Source organism: Salvelinus fontinalis, chromosome 7, assembly GCF_029448725.1.
Source record: "Salvelinus fontinalis isolate EN_2023a chromosome 7, ASM2944872v1, whole genome shotgun sequence".
In the NCBI taxonomy this organism is placed as follows: Eukaryota; Metazoa; Chordata; class Actinopteri; order Salmoniformes; family Salmonidae; genus Salvelinus; species Salvelinus fontinalis.
The window spans coordinates 57,353,926-57,372,973 of record NC_074671.1 but is presented as its reverse complement, the minus strand read 5'-3'; the positions used below and the strand labels follow the sequence as shown (position 1 = coordinate 57,372,973).

Genomic DNA, 19,048 nt, shown 5'->3' with positions numbered 1-19,048 from the left:
AGAGAAGAATGGGAGACACTCCCCAAATACAGGTGTGCCAAGCTTGTAGCACCATACCCAAGAAGACTTGATTCTGTAATTGCTGCCAAAGGTGCTTCAACAAAGTACTGAGTAAAGGGTCTGAATACTTATGTAAATTGTATTTTTTTATATATATTTTTTTTTATAAATCAGCCAAAATTTCTATAAACATGTTTATGCTTTGTCATTATGTGGTGTAGATTGATGAGGAAAATAAACAATGTAATCAATTTTAGAATAAGGCTGTAACGTAACAAAATGTGGAAAAAGTCAAGGGGTCTGGATACTTTCCGAAGGCACTGTACAAGCTCAGACACAGGCAAATAAACTTACATACTCTCTCACACACACCCAGACGCACACACACGTACATCACCTCCCACCACCTTCTCATTCTCTCACCCTGTCCTCTCCCAGTGTCTCCAGCAGACTAAGGCAGTTCTGCCCTGTGCCTTAACCCTCAGGTCAGTGGATTAGTATGATTTAATTAAGGGCCCCAGGGGAACCAGCTCTCTCTGACTTCCCCACATCTGCCGGCTTTCCGTGTCAAAACGCCACTAAATTACACAGCCAGCGTCATAATTGACGCTAATTTGCAGCCGTTTATTTTTTGGCAGCTTGACAGGGGAATGGCAGAAAAAAGGCCAAGACGTGGAGGGAAATGTGTGAAGTTTGACCCACCTGCTATCTGCAAATTACCCAGCTCCAGCTCCAGCTCTATAGCTCCCGCCGGCTAGCAGAGGGAAAGAGAAAGAGTCATCTCACTAGCACCTATGACCGGGTGATTAGTGATTACTGAGTGAGTCAAAGTTGTGTTCACGTTGGGATAAATGCTCTACTTTTTTGGTCAGGTATAGTTTTTGAAAAGTGGATCAACTTCTCAGAGAGCCTCATGCTGGCTGGGCCTGGCTTATAGGCACTTGGAGCAGCAGTTGGTTTGATTTGAATTAACTCCACATTGAATGTTTCAATCTTCCACTCCTACACCTTTTTGTATCATTATTTTATTTGACAGATTCATACATTTCTTATCATAATTTACTTTTCAATGCGAAGGTTTGCCTTTCCATAAAGAAATAATAACCCAAAAGCTCTTAGTTCACAGAATTAAAATCAGAATCAGAATTGGAAAATGTCATCGTCAGTCACCCACTGTATGTTGTTTAATTAAGGTAAGGGCTTAAAACAATGCATCTGCAGGGATCTCTGCCTATATGGAATTTCAGCACCTGGACAGCTCCATGTAAGGTTAGACAGAAATAGAATTACTTCTACGAGCTTTCCCTGCTGGCTGTGGGTCTCCCAGCTTGGTGTAAAGGGGGTATTTACGCCTGGAGTGATATGAACTGAGAGAACAGTATCTACTTAGTGGCAATTGTATAGAACAGCACCTAAGTGGTCATTAGGCTACCTTAACATTCCCCTTGTTTTCTGTGCTGCATGCTGGAAACATGTAGTTGTTGTGCTTGAAGAATGGGAAATTACATGTAGGCCTAAACATATTGTTTATTGAAACGCAGGCAACAATAGAGAACATTGTCCGTTATTTATTTTATTTGTAAGTACTAATAAGTAACATTAACGTGTTATACAGCCTGATTGTAGTTATTTTGATAAATAGGTCCTATAATAGAAATACATTTTTGTATCAAACGTTTATTAGTTCCATTCTTTAGTTTCATTCTTTCTTCCAATCTGGGGTGGGGACTGGGGGGGTATCCTAGTAGGAACACTTAAATCCCGGACAACCGCAGAGGTGCAGCTGCGTGGTGCTGTGAAATGTGCCGAACAATTGGGAGCACTGTTCGCCATCTTCTCGCCTTTCTTAGACATTTGCATAGCCCGTTCTGCTTGATTGACTACCATAACCGGTCCAGGGGAACCTCTTTTGTCCGCTAATCACCCGAGGATGGCGGGGGTTGAGCTGGGTGACTGGGGCTCGGAGCTCAGGGCTCAGGTGATGGACTCGGCAGATTCCCTTAGCGGAATGAACATTGAAACTTAAGAGGGGGGAAAACTCACAAATGCCGCCGCTTCCATGGAGTCCTATTGGGGCGTTTTCAAACACTCCTAGAACCCCCTCACCCCCCCACCCCCTCCTAGACTTGATCCGGACACTTCAGATTGCTAGACTGGGGAGTTCTCCCTTACCTCTGATTTTAAACCGTTACTGACTCCATAAAGGCTTATAATGCAACAGAGGCTAATGCAGCAGCGTGTTTCTACATGCGTCACTTCAATCACATCCACAGTAATTGTGGAATGACAGAAAACGAACTTTTCTGAACTGTAGGTGTAATTCAAATGCAGAAGAGAGAGAGAGACAACAACGACAATAAACACGACATTTTAAAAGATAATTTCAGAAAGATTAGCCATGAAATCGTGGTAGGCCTATAATAGCTTGATCATTTAGAGAGAGGCCTCTTGTAAAATCAAATAGAAGGCAACAGTCAGTCATTCTTCCACCAGGGAGGGCTACGCGCTGAGAATCCTAATTATGCCCAGTCCCCCTGCCGCACTGTTCAATGGCTCTGAGGACGGACTGAGACCGGTCACGGTGATTACCGGTCCCCGGGGGATTTTGTGGCTTTCGTCGGTAATTGATAGTTAGAAATTGTTCTAATTGAATATAAAGTCATGATGGCATAGGTCTAGCGCTCTTTGCTTTCCGTCACAGGCTGACTGCGTTGGAGCTTTTTGTGGGGGAAAGTAAAGAGAAAGAAAGAGATTTAAATAATTTAAAGGTTATGAATGGTAATGTGCTTTCATTGACATTCACAATTTCCAAAAAACACTATTGGAATGAAACTAGAACCTAGTCATAAATTGTCAAGTTTTGTGTAAAATAATGATTTTGGAATTTGCAAATAGCTTAGTGAAATTGCAGGACATGTATACACCTATTGTCAACGAGATGAACTTTAGTACATGCCTATCAGAAATATATAATTATCGAACGTATTTTTCATGAGTCAGTTCAGGTGAGGGAAGAGATGTAGCCTCACATCAAAATAAAAGCAAGAAAGATGACACATCTATAAAAAATAATCAATTTCAAACTGTAACTAACGTTTTTTTCCTGAATACTACAAGTGATGCCATCTTTCTCTAGTTTCTTTCCATGCATTGCATTTCAAGCCCTCGGCTGTGCTCGGACAGAGTGTGAGGGTTTTTGTGTGGTCCCGTGGATTGTCCCCAATGGTTGCCCCGCTATGCCAATGAGGGGTTCCTGGTCTCCCTTGCACCTGCGTCGCATCTCGCTGCCTTCAGGAATTCGCTGAGGCCTGTAATCTGCTTTGTGAAGCCAATGAGAGCACGGTTGACTGAGTGAAACTTTCCAACCGCAAGCACCACACACACACACACACACAAACACACAGGGTCCCGTTCGAAGCATGGGGAATCAGCATGGGGCAGCGCTCCAAGACCAGGCCCAGCCAAATTCCAGCAGAGCTGCTCACAATCACCTCTACCCAGGCTTCACAAGAGCGGAAGACCCGCTGCAGACGGCGGGCCAACTATAAAACCGAAAAAATCACTAACATTACATAGAGCCATCCAAAAATGTTCCCATAAAATCTGCGCATTAAAATACTTCTGTTTAACTTTTGTCTGTCAGTGTTGCTTGAATAATGGTATCTGGCTATATCAGTCAGTCAAGCCGACGATGGAGAAAATGAATATTGACCGAAGCTTTATGTTCGGGCTTTAGTGATATTATATATTGAAATCTAATAGATTGTCAACTGACAATATGCAAACCCGAGTTGATGTCCAATATTCATGCCCATTACCAAGCGTCTTGTTGGGTCTCATGTGCTCTATTGGCCCAGATTATTTTGGAATGCGCCCATTAAGTGAATAGCGTTCAAATCAGTGATATGTATTATCTAAACTGGTCTGCATCTAAACTACCTAAATGTTGTTATCAAATGTTTCCCAAGTCTTTATCAGTTTTCTTTCACATTTAGAGGATTCTATTTAGGGTGGAAAAACATCGCGCGCGCACACACGAACACACACACACACACACACACACACACACACACACACACACACACACACACACACACACACACACACACACACACACACACACACACACACACACACACACACACACACACACACACTTACACACACGGCACAAAACGTCAACTCTTGGAAGGGGCGGAGGATTAAGAGGCTGAAAAATTGTTAAACATGTCAACGTGTAATTGCACGATAAGGCCCTCGCGAGGAATTTATTGGCCCGGTTGCTATTTCTATTCCGCGCTAATCTGGTTTCAGCACATTCGGTTTTTGCAATCTGTCTCCATAATCTCCTGTGACAGAAAGGCAACCAATGGCAGCGTAGAGGTTTTTAGGAGCGAAAAGAAAATATGCGGAGGCGTGATAAAGTGATGCTAATTATCCACATTTAGGACACCGAGTGCAAGAGATCGGGGGTTTACTGGATGGCAAATACTAACGCGCGTTGGAGGCTTCCTGGTGCTGAATGTATCGGTGTCTACAAGATAAGAATACCGCGTGGTGGGGAGATTTAATGGTCAGGGGCCTCCGTTGTCTCTCTCTCTCTCACACACACACACTTTTCACAAAGAATGGGGTAATTATTGTGGGTGAAATTTTGCAGAACGTTTATTTTGGATTTGGAAACGGTCCATGGACTTGCTCCAGTCTTTGTGCGTCTCTACTTTAGATACACGATAAGACTCAAATCAAATGTAGTGGGGATTCCATTGTGTGTAGTAGGGTAGGTTAGAACAACATTTAAATCGATACATGTCATTTCTATCTGATGATGCTTTTAGAAACGCATTTTACCTCTATTACGTTAAAGATTGGATTCCAGAGAACAACTCTTAGACAAGAGGAGTACAAATGTTGAGGATGAATAGTTTGATGACCTATGGTAATTGAATAGAACAGTGGCCTATAGACTATTATTTGAATTTAGACTAGGGCTGGTTTAAGTATGTTTTGTCAGAGTCACAATCCAGTTTGTACACCATATATAGGAATCCAATCTAAAATATCACTGTATAAGAAGTGGGATGTAGGATACACTAAAAAGGTTTATAGACACTTATAGATTTTACAACTCTCAGCCATAATTTTGAATGAACAGCTCGGTATTGACCGTAAGGCAAAGGCCAAATGTTACGGTTATATGCCTGGCTATTGACCTGTTATTAGCCTATAGAGCACTCACGCGGGTGGACTGAAGCGTGAAGGTCCAGAGACGATGATAGAAACGATAAAAGGCGATCTGAAATACTTTCTTTGATAACTTGCCCACATTTCTATATTATATTTTGTTTAGGACCTGTGCGACTTGCTTCATGGCTGGCGAAGCTTGGGGAACCGGACTGACGTCATGGTTCCGGACTTCCGGTGCACAATTGTGAGAGTCTTTTACTTGCCTCTGACCCCGGGGTTAGCTCTTCTGATCGTCTAATCCTTGTCTACCTTACACAAAACACTCTCCACTACTCCGCTCAGTAACACTAATCCCCCATGACAACCAGACAGGCACTGTGCGATGGTGTCTTGACTTGACTGATTCAGTCATCAACTTCAGTCATGTGTTTGTAAAATGAAATAAAAGGAGTACGCACGGAGTATATGAAGATATACACACCGATTATTGATCAGTTACTCCGCTCTAATCGATTGTTAACTTGTTATGTCTATCCCCTTAAAACTTCACACTTCATTGCCGAGGTAGGCCAATAGGCCAAGATGTGTCAATGGCACACCAAGTCTCCAGACAGATTTAGCTGAAGCTGAAAGGATTTTTTCCACGTGCGCCTTTACAGCGACTCTGGTATATACCCTGAAGCAGTGAGCAAGGATAAATTGAGAATGTTAATTAAATGACCAATGAATAATTGTGTATTCTTTGTATCTGCATCCATTCACATTTCATTGAATTTGGATTAGTTTGGGATCCTTGCGTCCAAGATCCCCGTCTCTAAAGAAAGCATCCTTGACAAAATAAGCATCTTTACTTCTCATTTTTAACCCTCCCACTTTTCAATGAATTTACTTTATTGGACCGCGAACAAAAATCATGGGGGAAACGAGTATCAAAGGTCAATATGACGCAAGTGTGAAAATTCTCTACAAACAACATGTAAAAAAAATGCCATTGCAGATTGCACCATTAGTTCATGATATTGGGCCTATGTTTCATCTTGGCGCACTGATTCTTCCAGTTTGTGTCTGTTATCTACATCAAAATTGCAACAAGTGATGGAAAATGAATGAAATAAAATGAGAGCAGAGATTATTCCCTCTTTTCGTTTATTCCCTCATTTGAATATTATAGTTTATAAGATTATTTTAGACCAATACACGTTTTTTGTACTTTCTTGAAAATGATAATTATGTCCATGAAAAGTAAAATCTTTACGCACATTACGAGATGTGGAAATGACTGAAATATTGTGAGTTAACTTATGAGTATAATGACAAACATGAAAAAGGGAATGTGAAAAAAAATGATTCATAGTTAAATTGCATGATCAACAAATAGCCAGAACGCACATGTCAAATCATCACAATTGGTCCACAATTAAGTTTACATTATTAGGTAAATTATATGGGATATTAGAAGAGCAAAAACAGACAGTCAAATAACTTATTTTAAAAGGGGTGATTATGTCATCAGTAGGCATAACTAGTGTTGACCGATGGCGTGAGCGTCTTCCTGTTGGTCAAAAAAGATGTGACCGGACAGATAATCAAAAGAAGCCCGTTCAAAAAAAGAAAATCAAAACATTAGTGAACGAGACGAAGTTCCTCCCACGAGACATTAGCCAAGTCAACAGGTGTTGTGACTCGAGCCTGTCTTGTTCCCTTCCTCGCGACTACCACAACGTCGTCCTTTTCTTTAGGTACTAAAACGAAAGATATATGATATATTATTAAATTACATTCAAAGAGCATCTGATATATATTTTACAGCTATTTGAGTAATATTAATAACAATAGCATAATGCTAGTAATGACATGCTAATAATTATGATATGCTACATTATATGTATATATATATATAAACAATGTATGAACATTAAAACGCTAGTGGGCCTATCTTAATTCAGTAGTAAAAACCAGTTATCCATATCCGAGCATATTTATTCCAAACATGCTGAATACTGATATGATACATGATATTATCATTAAAGTTATTGCTGCTACACCTCCAAATAAATGAATGTATAGGCCTATAACCCTGTCTGATGTCCTGTCTCGTGCTTAAACCGAGCATCAAACCGTCAACGTTGTGTGACAAGTAATTACGTCCACCATTACTAATTCATCCTTATTTACGCATATTTGCCATATGTCATGTACTCGATTTCAGTCACTATACGTTTTAACCCGATGTTGGTTAGACAGACAACCAATAGAGCCAGCATCTCGTAGATGTTTTGTTATATAACTTGTAAATCTTCCATCAATTATATAAATATGAATTAGCCTTAACATTGTTAACTCAAACTGTGTCAAGTAGAAAACCTATACAATCCAAAGTAACGAAACTAACACGTTTTTCCATAACCAGTGAAACATCTGGGAAATTTATTTAACTCATACTTCAACGCAAAATTGTTTTCTTTCCTGGCAGAATTGCATTTAGTAAATGATTTACAGTTGCTTATCAATCTCATCTAGTATTTATTCACAATTGACATGATTTATTTTTTACAACAACAGAAACAAATGATCCAGATACAGCAACCCACGTGTTTACAAACAAGAGAAAAGGTGAAATGAATGGAGATCCTGTAAACTTTTAAAAACATTTTCCACATTCATTCTAATCACACGGTTATCTCATTTAAATGTCCTTATTAACGGTTATGTTTCCACAGAAAATGTAAATACTTCACAACCTAAATCGTCTCAAAACTTGGCATCCCCATCAGTTAGAAAGCAAGGAAACCCAATGAGCAATTAGGCCTACTCGCGTTTCATAAACGTCGACAGACAATACCCCTCTGAAAAAGTTCATTTTGTCTAATGTATTCTTATTGTTTTTTTTTAAATTAAGATATTCGCCTTCAATGTACAATAACCAATAGCCTGTACAAAGAGATAGCAACATTCTAAAAGAGGTAAATATTTGGTTATGTGATTTTGTTGCGCTATCCCAGTCATGTTTCTCTCTCTCTTTCTAAATATGTGTCAATGGAACAGTTCCGTTTACCCCTGTCGTGGAGCTCTGGTAGTGCTGCGGCAGCGCGTGAAGTCTACTTTGAACGGACGGGTCACCTGCAGCTTCCCCCGTCGGTAAATACATGCTTATCATGTCCCTCAAGTCCCCGGGACACGGGGCGCGCGAGTGAGTAGAGACGGGAGGGCTCACACTCGGTTCCGATTTCACCAGAGAGCCCAGCGTGCCCATCGACCCGGACGAGGCGACACCAGAGCTCTGGTGCTGCGTGTAGGTGATCCCGCCGTAGCCGGACGGAGAGGCGCTCATGTAGCTTTGAGAGTTCGAGATGGGGCTGTACTGGAGGGCCGACATGTCGTAGCGGTGCATGGGCTGGGGGTTGTGCGGGTGGTGGTGGTGGTGTGAGTGGTGGTGGTGCCCGCTGCCCGGGTGCTGGCTGTAGGCGAGCTGAGCCTCCTGCATCATGGCCGCGGCCGCCGCAGCTGCAGCCACCTGCCCCGAGTACGCACCGTTCGTCCAGCCGTTCATGTGCGCGTAGCTGGCAGCAGACGCACCGCCGTGACCCCCGGGACTGTCTAACCTCTGTCCGACCCCAGGGCTCATCCCTAGACCGACACCCCCACCCCCTGTCCCGGTAAGCAGCCCACCGGCCAAAGAGTATTTGTCCTTTTTTAACAGTGTCTTGGTCTTCCGTCTCGGTCTGTATTTATAATCCGGATGCTCCTTCATGTGCATAGCTCGTAGCCGCTTCGCCTCGTCGATGAAGGGTCTCTTCTCCGCCTCGGACATCACCTTCCACTCGGCGCCGAGCCGCTTGCTGATCTCGGAGTTGTGCATTTTGGGGTTCTCCTGAGCCATCTTCCGCCGCTGGCCCCGGGACCAAACCATGAAGGCATTCATCGGTCTCTTTACGCGGTCTTGGTTGACTTTGTTCCCATTGTTTGATCCTCCCGTGTGCCCCGAATTCGTGTTCGTTTGGGGCACTGGGGAGTGTAGGTCAGTCTCCATCATCATACTATACATTCACCTGGCGTTAACTTTTTCAACCAATACACGGAAACATTCAGTCACGGCACCTCCACACTGCTGGCACACACCGTCACTTGCGCAAATCAACCCTCCCGGAAAAAATAAATAAAAAATGGAACGAAGAAATACAATCCAAAGTAAAAGGTACTTCGATAAACTTTTCCTTCCTTCTCTGTATTAGTTGTTTTCTCCTCTTGTTTTTTCCACATCCAGCTCGATGAAAAGCGTCTCTATGAGCTACTTTCTGTGCCTATAGTAGTAAAGTTACCGAGCTTACCCATATGATGCGCGTTGACAGCGACTAAATGAGGTGGTGGTGGCCAATGGCGCTTTAGGAAAGGCGTGATTTGCATGCAGTCTCGCGGTCAGGTGACATAGGAGGGCTAGAGCTACTCACCCGCAAGCAGTGGGTTACCTCCAACTCCCATAAGGGAACGTAAAATAACAATAACCTACTTTGACAATTTTGGTTATTTTACAAAGATTATGGCCTTGATAATGCATAGCGAAAGGGACAGATTTAGACCAAAATTTCCCCAAACAGATGCGCGCAGTCTACAGTTGACCCCCCCTTTCCAAAACAAAGCTTATGTCGAGAATAACATTGATTGGTTATACAAAAATAAATGTAGGCTAGGTCTACATATTTATTTCATAGCCAGATGATTACATAATTATAATTGGTAGCATGTCTATCTATAGTCATGACATGGAAATAATCTTGAACTCGTTCTATTGAAAGATGTTTGTTTTAAAGCAATTCTAATCATTTTGGAATCAGCACAATATTGAAATGAAATAGGATAATTCCCATAGCCCATAAAAACTCAGGACAAGAAAAAGGCACAATAAAACACGAGAAGATAAAAAATAAAACACAACCCCTACTTGGAGAAATCAACACTTCATCTAAGTGTGCTTTCATTTGGATTTCTCTGTGATAATTTGCTTGGGGTATCTGCAAATAAGGGAAAGGATAGGCCTAGTCCCATTCTCAATAACAGCCTATTTGGAGCCACAGGTGTTTTCCTGTTGTGCCGGTTGCTAAGAAACAGGTGACTGACGCCCAGAGCACGTGCCAGCCAAACCCCTTTTGTCTAAAAGCGGTGGAGGGGGGATTGCTACAATTGACATTGTGCTAGAACCACATGGGAGTTACCCATGATGAGAGAAAGCAATATAGTATTTCTCCTCGATGTACTATTCTGTGGGAGACATTTCTCCCCCTGCAATCTCTGGGCGTTTATAGGCCAAGCAGGGTAAATACAGATAAATTGCAACATGCAATTCTGAGTGACCTGCCTCATGGTTTTACCTAACATATGGCTTCAATAAAGACTTAAAGACTACGCCATCACTTTACATTTCAGAGATATTTTTATTATGCTAATTGATTTTTTAAATCGTTTTTTATTTATTTTTACAATACAAAGCATGCACATACAAAATACGCACAAACATCATCGACATCACACCTGCTCAGACCCACCTGTTCGCAACCCTATTTCTGTGTCTGCACTACTCTCCGCCACATGTCCTCAAATTGCACCATTTTGTTCCTCTCCGTCGCCCACGCTCTTTCAATATTTAGATAATGAAGCATATGATTTTTCCATTGTCTTAAAGATGAAGGATTGGTTATTTACAGTTTTTAAGTAAGATAATTAACGAGAAGAGTGTTGTCCAACCCATCCGGTATCTCACTGCATCCTCATATGACATGTCTTGAAATATGCAGACAGGCGGATTAAAAGTACATGTACGTTGTAATTTACATTGTAATTGTGGATTATGTCGATTCAAATTCAGCTAATTTCATTAAGGCTATATCATTTGTTTTTGTGTTTCCATAGCCCCATAGCAAAGTCTGTCTACAGTCTATTCAAGGGTTGGCAGTCCACCAAACCAATTCCACATCAATCATTTAATTAATGACAGAAAGAAACTCAGCCAGTTGTCTAATATTTTACATAAAAAATATGCTTGTGAATTGTATAACCTATTCAACGTAAAACATTAATGCACAATTAATTATCTAAAATAGGTTTTTCGAACCAGGCCTTGAGTGGTTATTCAGAAATGATTCACAAATTCACAAGGGCGAATGATTGCAAAACAAGTATAGAGTCCTATTGGCCAATACCTTGCTGTATCGATACGTTTTAATTATCGTTGCCAAACAGAAAAGGTCACAATTGACACCGAGCATGAAAGAACATCTTCAGGAGAAAGGCTCGGTTCTATAGTGGCAGAGCTTGATCGCCGTCTACTGGAGACTCAATTCGGCGGGTGCGCACATTCCAGGAACGCGCGTCGTGGTGCTGAAAGACAGCGCTCGCAGAACTGAAGCACACAGTAGGCTACCACACTGCACTCGCTCTCAGTGCTCTCTCACACGCAGGCTACTTATAGCCCTGCAACAAACACACACCAAAAAGCAGGCTATTTAGTGAGTAATTAATGTTTTATTTTTTATTCACTGATACATACCTATATGGAAAATAACGAAATAGTAACTCAAATCGATTTACTAATTTTTATATTAAAGCCCTTGAAACACAGTGCCAGAGTCTTTAAATAATGAAGCTGATACGTCCAAAACATTATTCGTAATTTGACGCATTCTGTAACGCAGTTGATAGTGGCAGTATCTGCATATTTACATTCTAGATGTAGCTCAGGTTTACATAGGAAATTCATGATTTATCAAAGTGACAATTTTTCAGGTGCGATTCGCTGACTATTTGCTTATCCATCCCCGTGTCAAGCTGACATACAGCATTGTAAGCTTGGGTAAATTACATGTTATCTAAGGAGATGTAAAATATACGTTGCAATGAATAGGCAGGCCTCCTTGCGACTGCCACGGCTATGGCAATTTGACACTGTCAATTCCATGTCTACCAATGACAATAAATAGGTCGAATCAGGAATTAAATTTGAATTCATGTGACTGAATTGAAAACGGATTTGACCCAACCCTGCTACCACACATGATGCTTGCTGTCAGTACACACTATCATAGACGTAGTTAAAATAATATTTACACGAATCATTTACCTTACAGTAATTTAGCAGACGCTCTTATCCAGAGCAATTAGGGTTAAGTACCTTGCTCAAGGGCACGTTTAGTGATTTTTCACCTAATCGCTCTGGGATTCGAACCAGCGACCTTTTGGTTACTGGTCCAACGCGCTTAACCACTAGGCTTCATGCCGCCAGGCTTCCTTTCCTGCTATTGTTACTGTAAACATTGAACAATCGATCAAAAAACTAAAATAAAGCATACAAAATACAGATGCATTTTATACCCAATGATTATTATTATGATTATTATGTTATTAATGGGCTATTATTATTACCCTATTGTTATCATATTATTATGGCCTACGAACACTTTTGAATAATGAATAAATTAATGATTTCGGTGCTTTTTATCGATTCAAATGCAAATGAAAAGGTCATGCTAATTAATGTCTGTGTTCCTATTCGGGCTGAAAACACATCAGTTTGGTAAATCAGTTTCAAAGTATTTCCCAAGAATTTCTCCAAAACCAAAGTCTGTTTTAAAAAAGGAAATGTCTTTGGCATCAACATTTGGAATTAGACTGAGTAGGAAAAATCCTCATCATATTTCTGAATGCTTTTCTTCTTCTGTCAGTATTTAACCATTGACAAGAGCTTGTTCCAAAACCTTCATCCGATGCTGCTAAAGTGCCGTCTCTCGGTTTCATCCCGTCCCTAAAGTGCACGTGGAGTGTCTCTTGAACTCGCGAGAATGCGCGGCTTTAAACGGTCAACATCTGTCAGGTGCTTCTGTCGCCTCTCAGCGAGTTTTGGGAAGATAATTGGCACGTGGGGGCGGGCGTGGAAAACAGGGGCGCATGCTACTATGCTGCGAGTTTAAGCCTACATCTGTCTGTTGCTCTATTCCTCCCTCCAACACAGCGCGCATCATGAACACTCACAATATAGGATATAGCTAGAACATTTGCTATTCTTAGAATTTTAAATGTATGTGTATTTAAAAAAAAATATTTCCATATTAAAAAAATTATCACGTTTCTCTTTATTCGAGTTTTCAATGAATTTTAAACCGGTATATTGACGAACTTTATTGTTGGAATTTATCCTGTCTGGACACTTACAGTATGTTATTACCGTTACACATTATACATCCATTATGACTATATTACTCCAAGTAGCAAGGTACACATTCACGCGAAACATAATCCCCCCCCCCCCCCCCCCCCCACACACACACACACACTAATGATGCCATTATTTGTGGCGGTTTGTCTGTCATGAGGATACTTCATTACTCATTATACATAATAGACTGGAGGAAATAAAGGTGTCTTTTCAATTGGATCCAAGTCATGTGAATTCTAGCTCTATAGTCTCACACTAAAGATTTTTTGAAAATATTCCTATCTTTTTAAATATTTTTTCTTACAAGAAAAGAAAGAAATCTAATTCAACTATTCATCAGTGGCCTTGATGGGCATGCCCAACGCAAATTCACTCACACCACATACTGACAGGACACGAGAAGCAAATAAAATAATTGAAATATCTAATGGAAAATTAAAAATAGTTGTTTCTCTCGAAATTGAATTTCCGTGGGTATTCAAATCTATCTGACAGCTTTTCGTGTCTTCCTTCTTGGTTCCTTCCCTGCCGAAGGATGAATTAAAACAAGTCACTGGTGTGAAGACAGCTGGGAGTTGGGGAGCTCGACGAGGGAGCCGGACTACCAACTGCATACACCATCCTTTTCACGGTAAGAAACCAGCCGATTCATCCTATTCAGCTCGACTGTTAGGCTATACGTCTGTTTCGTCCCTGTTGGGAATTTGTACGATCTTATTATCATAACATAACCTCAGACTATATGGGTTACAGTCATTCTGTATTTTGTGACAGGAGATTATCCATAGTTTCAACGTAATGTTCAGGTTTGCATCTGCAAAAATATAAACGGATATTTCAGTAACCCTATATTAATGTAATTGTTACATGCTCTGAGAATATCAAGAGACAAATGTCTTGGAGCCTCTAGTCTTAACATTCTTGAGCTCCAATAACTGTTTTCTTGGTACCGTCTTCACTGGGTTTATGAATCAACAATTCCAGCTTCTCCTCTATAGGGTTTCCTCTTTGTTGATAAGTGTTTATTTCTTGTTGTTGACATTTACAACCCCTGGCAGGTGATGGCAGTTAGGTTTAACATGTCTGCAATCTGTTTTTAAACATTTCCCTTTGTGAAAATGACAGTCATATGCTATTGCCTTGGGGGCTAAAAGTCTCACATGTCTCTATCACATTCTGAACCGAAGCAAACTGAATGTGTATCCCATTATCCATAGACATTTATAGAGTCTTATTTCATTCACCTAATTTAGCCTTGTTTGGTCCACACAGGCCCATGGCATTTGTCCATTTCACACAGGAGACAGAGATATAGAAATATAACCAATATTTTGGTTAAACCAACGTTTATCTCAAGCCTTCAAGCTACTTCAGTGAGTTCACAGTCCACTCACTGAAGTACCTTTTACCCATCATGCCTCATGTTGAAGGGATAGTTTCACTTCAGACTACGCACAACGAGAGGTTGTGCTTGACACGATTATCACTTTATAATATGGCCACTTCCTTTTAGACAATTTATAGGATGGACTGCTCCAACGGAGTTGGTGACATTTAAATTCTCTGGTTTCGAAGCCTTTACTCATGCCTCCGGGCCTATTTACAGGTACCAGTATGAGTCTTTAGTTTGAGTACATCTTTGAGTACCGTCAATGTCGTGCTGAAGAGCATTGATCATAATACTCATATTTCCATGTAATCTTAATTTAGCCAGGTTAGACTCCCTGAGAGAAAATACATTTTCATCAGAGAGCTGGTCCATGTAGGGTAAAGCACACAGTTCTGCTTTTATGTCTGTCGCTCCACTTTCCCGTCTCGATCAAGGCCTGCGTTGTCGCTGTTCAGAGTACTCAGTGTAATGGTCCCCCATGAAGCGCCTATCTACTGCTTTGTCGCTAAGAGGCAGGGCATTTGGGGTCAGGCCTGGAGGCATCTAGAAAAGAGGGAGACAAACGCATAAAAGCAGGAGTGGCCTGTTCCGTCCCCAACCATATTCAGACACATCAACTCTCACGAGCCCCCTCTAAAAGCCATTGAACAAATGGTGTTTAAGGGCACCGTAAATCAAACAGGGGAGCAGCCCCTGCTATTAGGGTCAAAGAAAAAAAGCCACAGTTGAACCTATTGCTAAAGGTTCCTCTCCGTGGTTTTATCAATATGTGTCAACATATGTAGTACGGAACAAATAGAAAATACACAGCTCTAGAAACATCATGTTTCACTGTTAACCCAACATGGTGAAGTTACTGCAAGTGAAGAACACCTAGAAATCCACTCGATTCTGAGACTTGTTGTAGACTTGGATTCCTCAAATGTTTCCAAGTCTACAACAGGACAATAAAAAAAAATGTGAAGGTCCATTCTATTAATTGTATTTCTATGTTCTGAGAGTGATGCCTATTGAGCCCTAACACGGAGCAGCAGCCCCCCCCCCCCACCCCCGGCTCTCATTGGAGGATCAAAGCACCCTGGATAGATAAGCACACGGGGGATGTTCACAGCTCTCTTCTGCCTCTCTGGCTTCACCCCCCTGTTAGCTGTGGAATCTCTAAGCCCACAGCCCCAGCGCCCTACACAGCCTTTCTCTCCTCTGTGTTGTAGCATCAGCTGAAGCTCCTAGAAACAACATGTTAGCGCCCGGCAGGGGCTAATGGCATCAAAGGCCGTTTTCGCAGAGCAGTTTGTGTAAGCTTGCTGTCGCAACAGATGTCAGCTCCTGCTGGATTTAAGAGCATTGACAGGGCTGAGAGTGAGAACATGTAGGCCCGTAGCCAGAAGACATGTTGTTGTCATGGACACGGCTCTCTAATCTTAACATGTGTTTTATAGGTTTAATTGAATTCTTGGCAACACTTAATATGAAGTTTCCTTCTTATTGTACTCGGTTACTGTATAGAGCTACACTACATATATACAGTGCATTCGGAAAGTATTCAGACCTCTTAACTTTTTCCACATTTTGTTACGTTACAGCCTTATTCTAAAATGTATTAAATCGTTTTTTCCCGTTATCAATCTACACACAATAACCATCATTTTTGAAAATGTATAACAAATTAAAAAAGGAAATGTTGTATTTACATAACTATTCAGACCCTTTACTCAGTACTTTATTGAAGCACCTTTGGCAGTGATTACAGCCTCTTCTTGGGTATGACGCTCCAAGCTTGGCACAACTGGGGAGTTTCTCCCATTATTCTCTGCAGATCCTCTCAAGCTCTGTCAGGTTGGATGGGGAGCATTGCTGCACAGCTATTTTCAAGTCTCTCCAAAGATGTTTGATCGGCTTCAAGTCCAGGCTCTGGCTGGGCCACTCAAGGTCATTCAGAGACTTGTCCCAAAGCCCCTCCTGTGTTGTCTTGGCTGTGTGCTTCGGGTCATAGTCCTGTTGGAAGGTGAACCTTTACCCCAGTCTAAGCAGGTTTTCATCAACGATCTCTCTGTACTTTGCTCCGCTCTTCTTTCCCTTGATCCTGATTAGTCTCCCAGTCCCTGCCACTGAAAAAACATCCCCACAGCATGATGCTTCCACCACCATGCTTCACCGTTGGGATGGTGCCAGGTTTCCTCCGGACGTGGTGCTTGGCATTCAGGCCAAAGAGTTCAATCTTGGTTTCATCAGACCAAAGAATCTTGTTTCTTATGGTCTGAGTCCTTTAGGTGCCTTTTGGCAAACTCCAGCGGGCTGTCATGTGCCTTTTACTGAGGAGTGTCTTCCGTCTGGCCACTCTTCCATAAAGGCCTGATTGGTGGAGTGCTGCAGAGATGGTTGTCCTTCTGGAAGGTTCTCCCATCTCCACAGAGGAACTCTAGAGCTCTGTCAGAGTGACCATCGGGTTCATGGTCACCTCCCTGACCAAGGCCCTTCTCCCCCGATTGCTCAGTTTGGCTCTAGGAAGAGTCTTGGTGGTTCCAAATTTCTTCCATTTAATAATGATTGGGCCACGGTGTTCTTGGGGACCTTCAATGCTGCAGAAATGCTTTGGTACCCTTCCTCAGATCTGTGCCTTGACACAATCCTGTCTCGGAGCTCTACTGACAATTCCTTCGACCTCATGGCTTGGTTTTTGCTCTGACATGCACTGTCAACTGTGGGACCTTATATAGACAGGTGTGTGCCTTTCCAAATCATGTCCAATCAATTGAATTTACCACAGGTGGACTCCAATCAAGTTGTAGAAACATCTCAAAGGATGCTTAATGGAAACAGGATACTCCTGAGTTTAATTTCGAGTCTTATAGCAAAGGGTCTGAATACTTCTGTAAATAAGGTATTTCAGTTTTTTTTTTTTTTATACATTTGCAAAATTTCTAAAAACGTGTTTTTGCTTTGTCGTTATGGGGCATTGTATGAGATAAAAATATAACTTCAATTTTAGAATAAGGCTGTAACATAACAAAATGTGGAAAAAGTCAAGTGGTCTGAAAGCTTTCCGGAAGCACTGTATGTACAAATATTGTGGAATTTGTTTGAAATAATGCCAAAGCTCATATGCATCAGGTTCACAGTTGAATTAGTGAAAGCAATTCCCCAAGCTAAACTTCCAGCATGTTACTTTTGAACCATTCTGTGGTTTCAGATCAGTGCAGATAGAGAACAATGGAAGAGGAGATACAGCCTTGATGGAGTCTGTCTTTCTGTCTGTCTGTCTGTCTGTCTGTCTGTCTGTCTGTCTGTCTGTCTGTCTGTCTGTAGTACTTTGGTAACGAAGAATCCATACACTTTGCAGCACATAGTAATCTGAACAGATCAACACTTGACTGGTTCCACACTTGTTCTTGGACAAGGACCTTAAAAAGTCAGTACATAGTGTTGTAGCAACTGAATGTGCCGTGTGGCAAATTCTGAGTGTGAATTGAACTCAAAGTGATCTGGTCCATTTATGAAAAAGTTAGCTGTAAAAATAGGAGAAAAAAGTTTAACAAAGCACATCACAAAAACTGGGTTTAACCACGGCAACAGTGGCTACTGAACCTAGTACTGTCCACTAATACAGAACAGAAGATCTTCTCTTCCTGACTCAAGGTCAACTCTCCATGTACCGTCAAAGTGCACGTAATGTATCTGAAAACATTGTTAATGATAAAAAGAAAATCCCAGTGCTTCGTTCTTCATATTGAGCTTTCTGTCCTTGTTTATTGAACTCAATATCCAGTAAGGTCCATGTCATTCTATGGCTTTTGAATTGTCTAGATAGATAGATAGATAGATAGATAGATAGATAGACCATGTCATCTATGTAACTGAAGGTATTGTTTATATACTGTTTAAGTACACCAGTATATTAATACAGTATATACACGGAATATACCGATATATACTGTATTTCCAACTCAACCTGTTTTGCAACCAGTACATCGTACAATTTTCACCTAAGAGTTTCATATAATATAACTGAATTCTTAAATAGATATTGTACTATAGCAGGGGTACTCAACTCTTACCCTACGAGGTCCAGAGCCTGTTGGTTTTCTGTTCTACCTGATAATTAATTGCACACACCTGGTGTCCCAGGTCTAAATCCCTAATTAGAGTGGAACAATTAAAAAATGCAGGGGAACTGGCTTCGAGGTCCAGAGTTGAGTTTAAGGGTACTATAGTATGGCCACTAGTCATTTTAAAATGTATATTTATTCATGAGCTGTTATTTGACAGTT

At 41.3% G+C, this 19,048-nt stretch overlaps 1 protein-coding gene across 1 annotated transcript; it reads right to left on the bottom strand.

The window, feature by feature from the left end:
• Nucleotides 1-6,316: 6,316 nt before the first annotated feature.
• LOC129859827 (transcription factor Sox-1b-like) lies at nt 6,317-9,638 on the bottom strand. Its single transcript, XM_055929980.1, has 2 exons — nt 8,243-9,638; nt 6,317-6,929 (listed from the first exon to the last, which is right to left on the bottom strand). The coding sequence occupies exons 1-2, from the start codon at nt 9,230-9,232 to the stop codon at nt 6,900-6,902; spliced, it is 1,020 nt and encodes a 339-aa protein (XP_055785955.1). The 5' UTR covers nt 9,233-9,638; the 3' UTR covers nt 6,317-6,899.
• Nucleotides 9,639-19,048: the final 9,410 nt, after the last annotated feature.

Excerpts from the sequence above, each read along its gene's own strand:
- LOC129859827 (XM_055929980.1), bottom strand. The coding sequence starts at position 9,232 with ATGTATAGTATGATGATGGAGACTGACCTACACTCCCCAGTGCCCCAA. Across the intron at positions 6,930-8,242 it reads ACCAGAGCTCCACGACAGGG|TACCTAAAGAAAAGGACGAC; the intron begins GTAAACGGAACT and ends CTTTCGTTTTAG.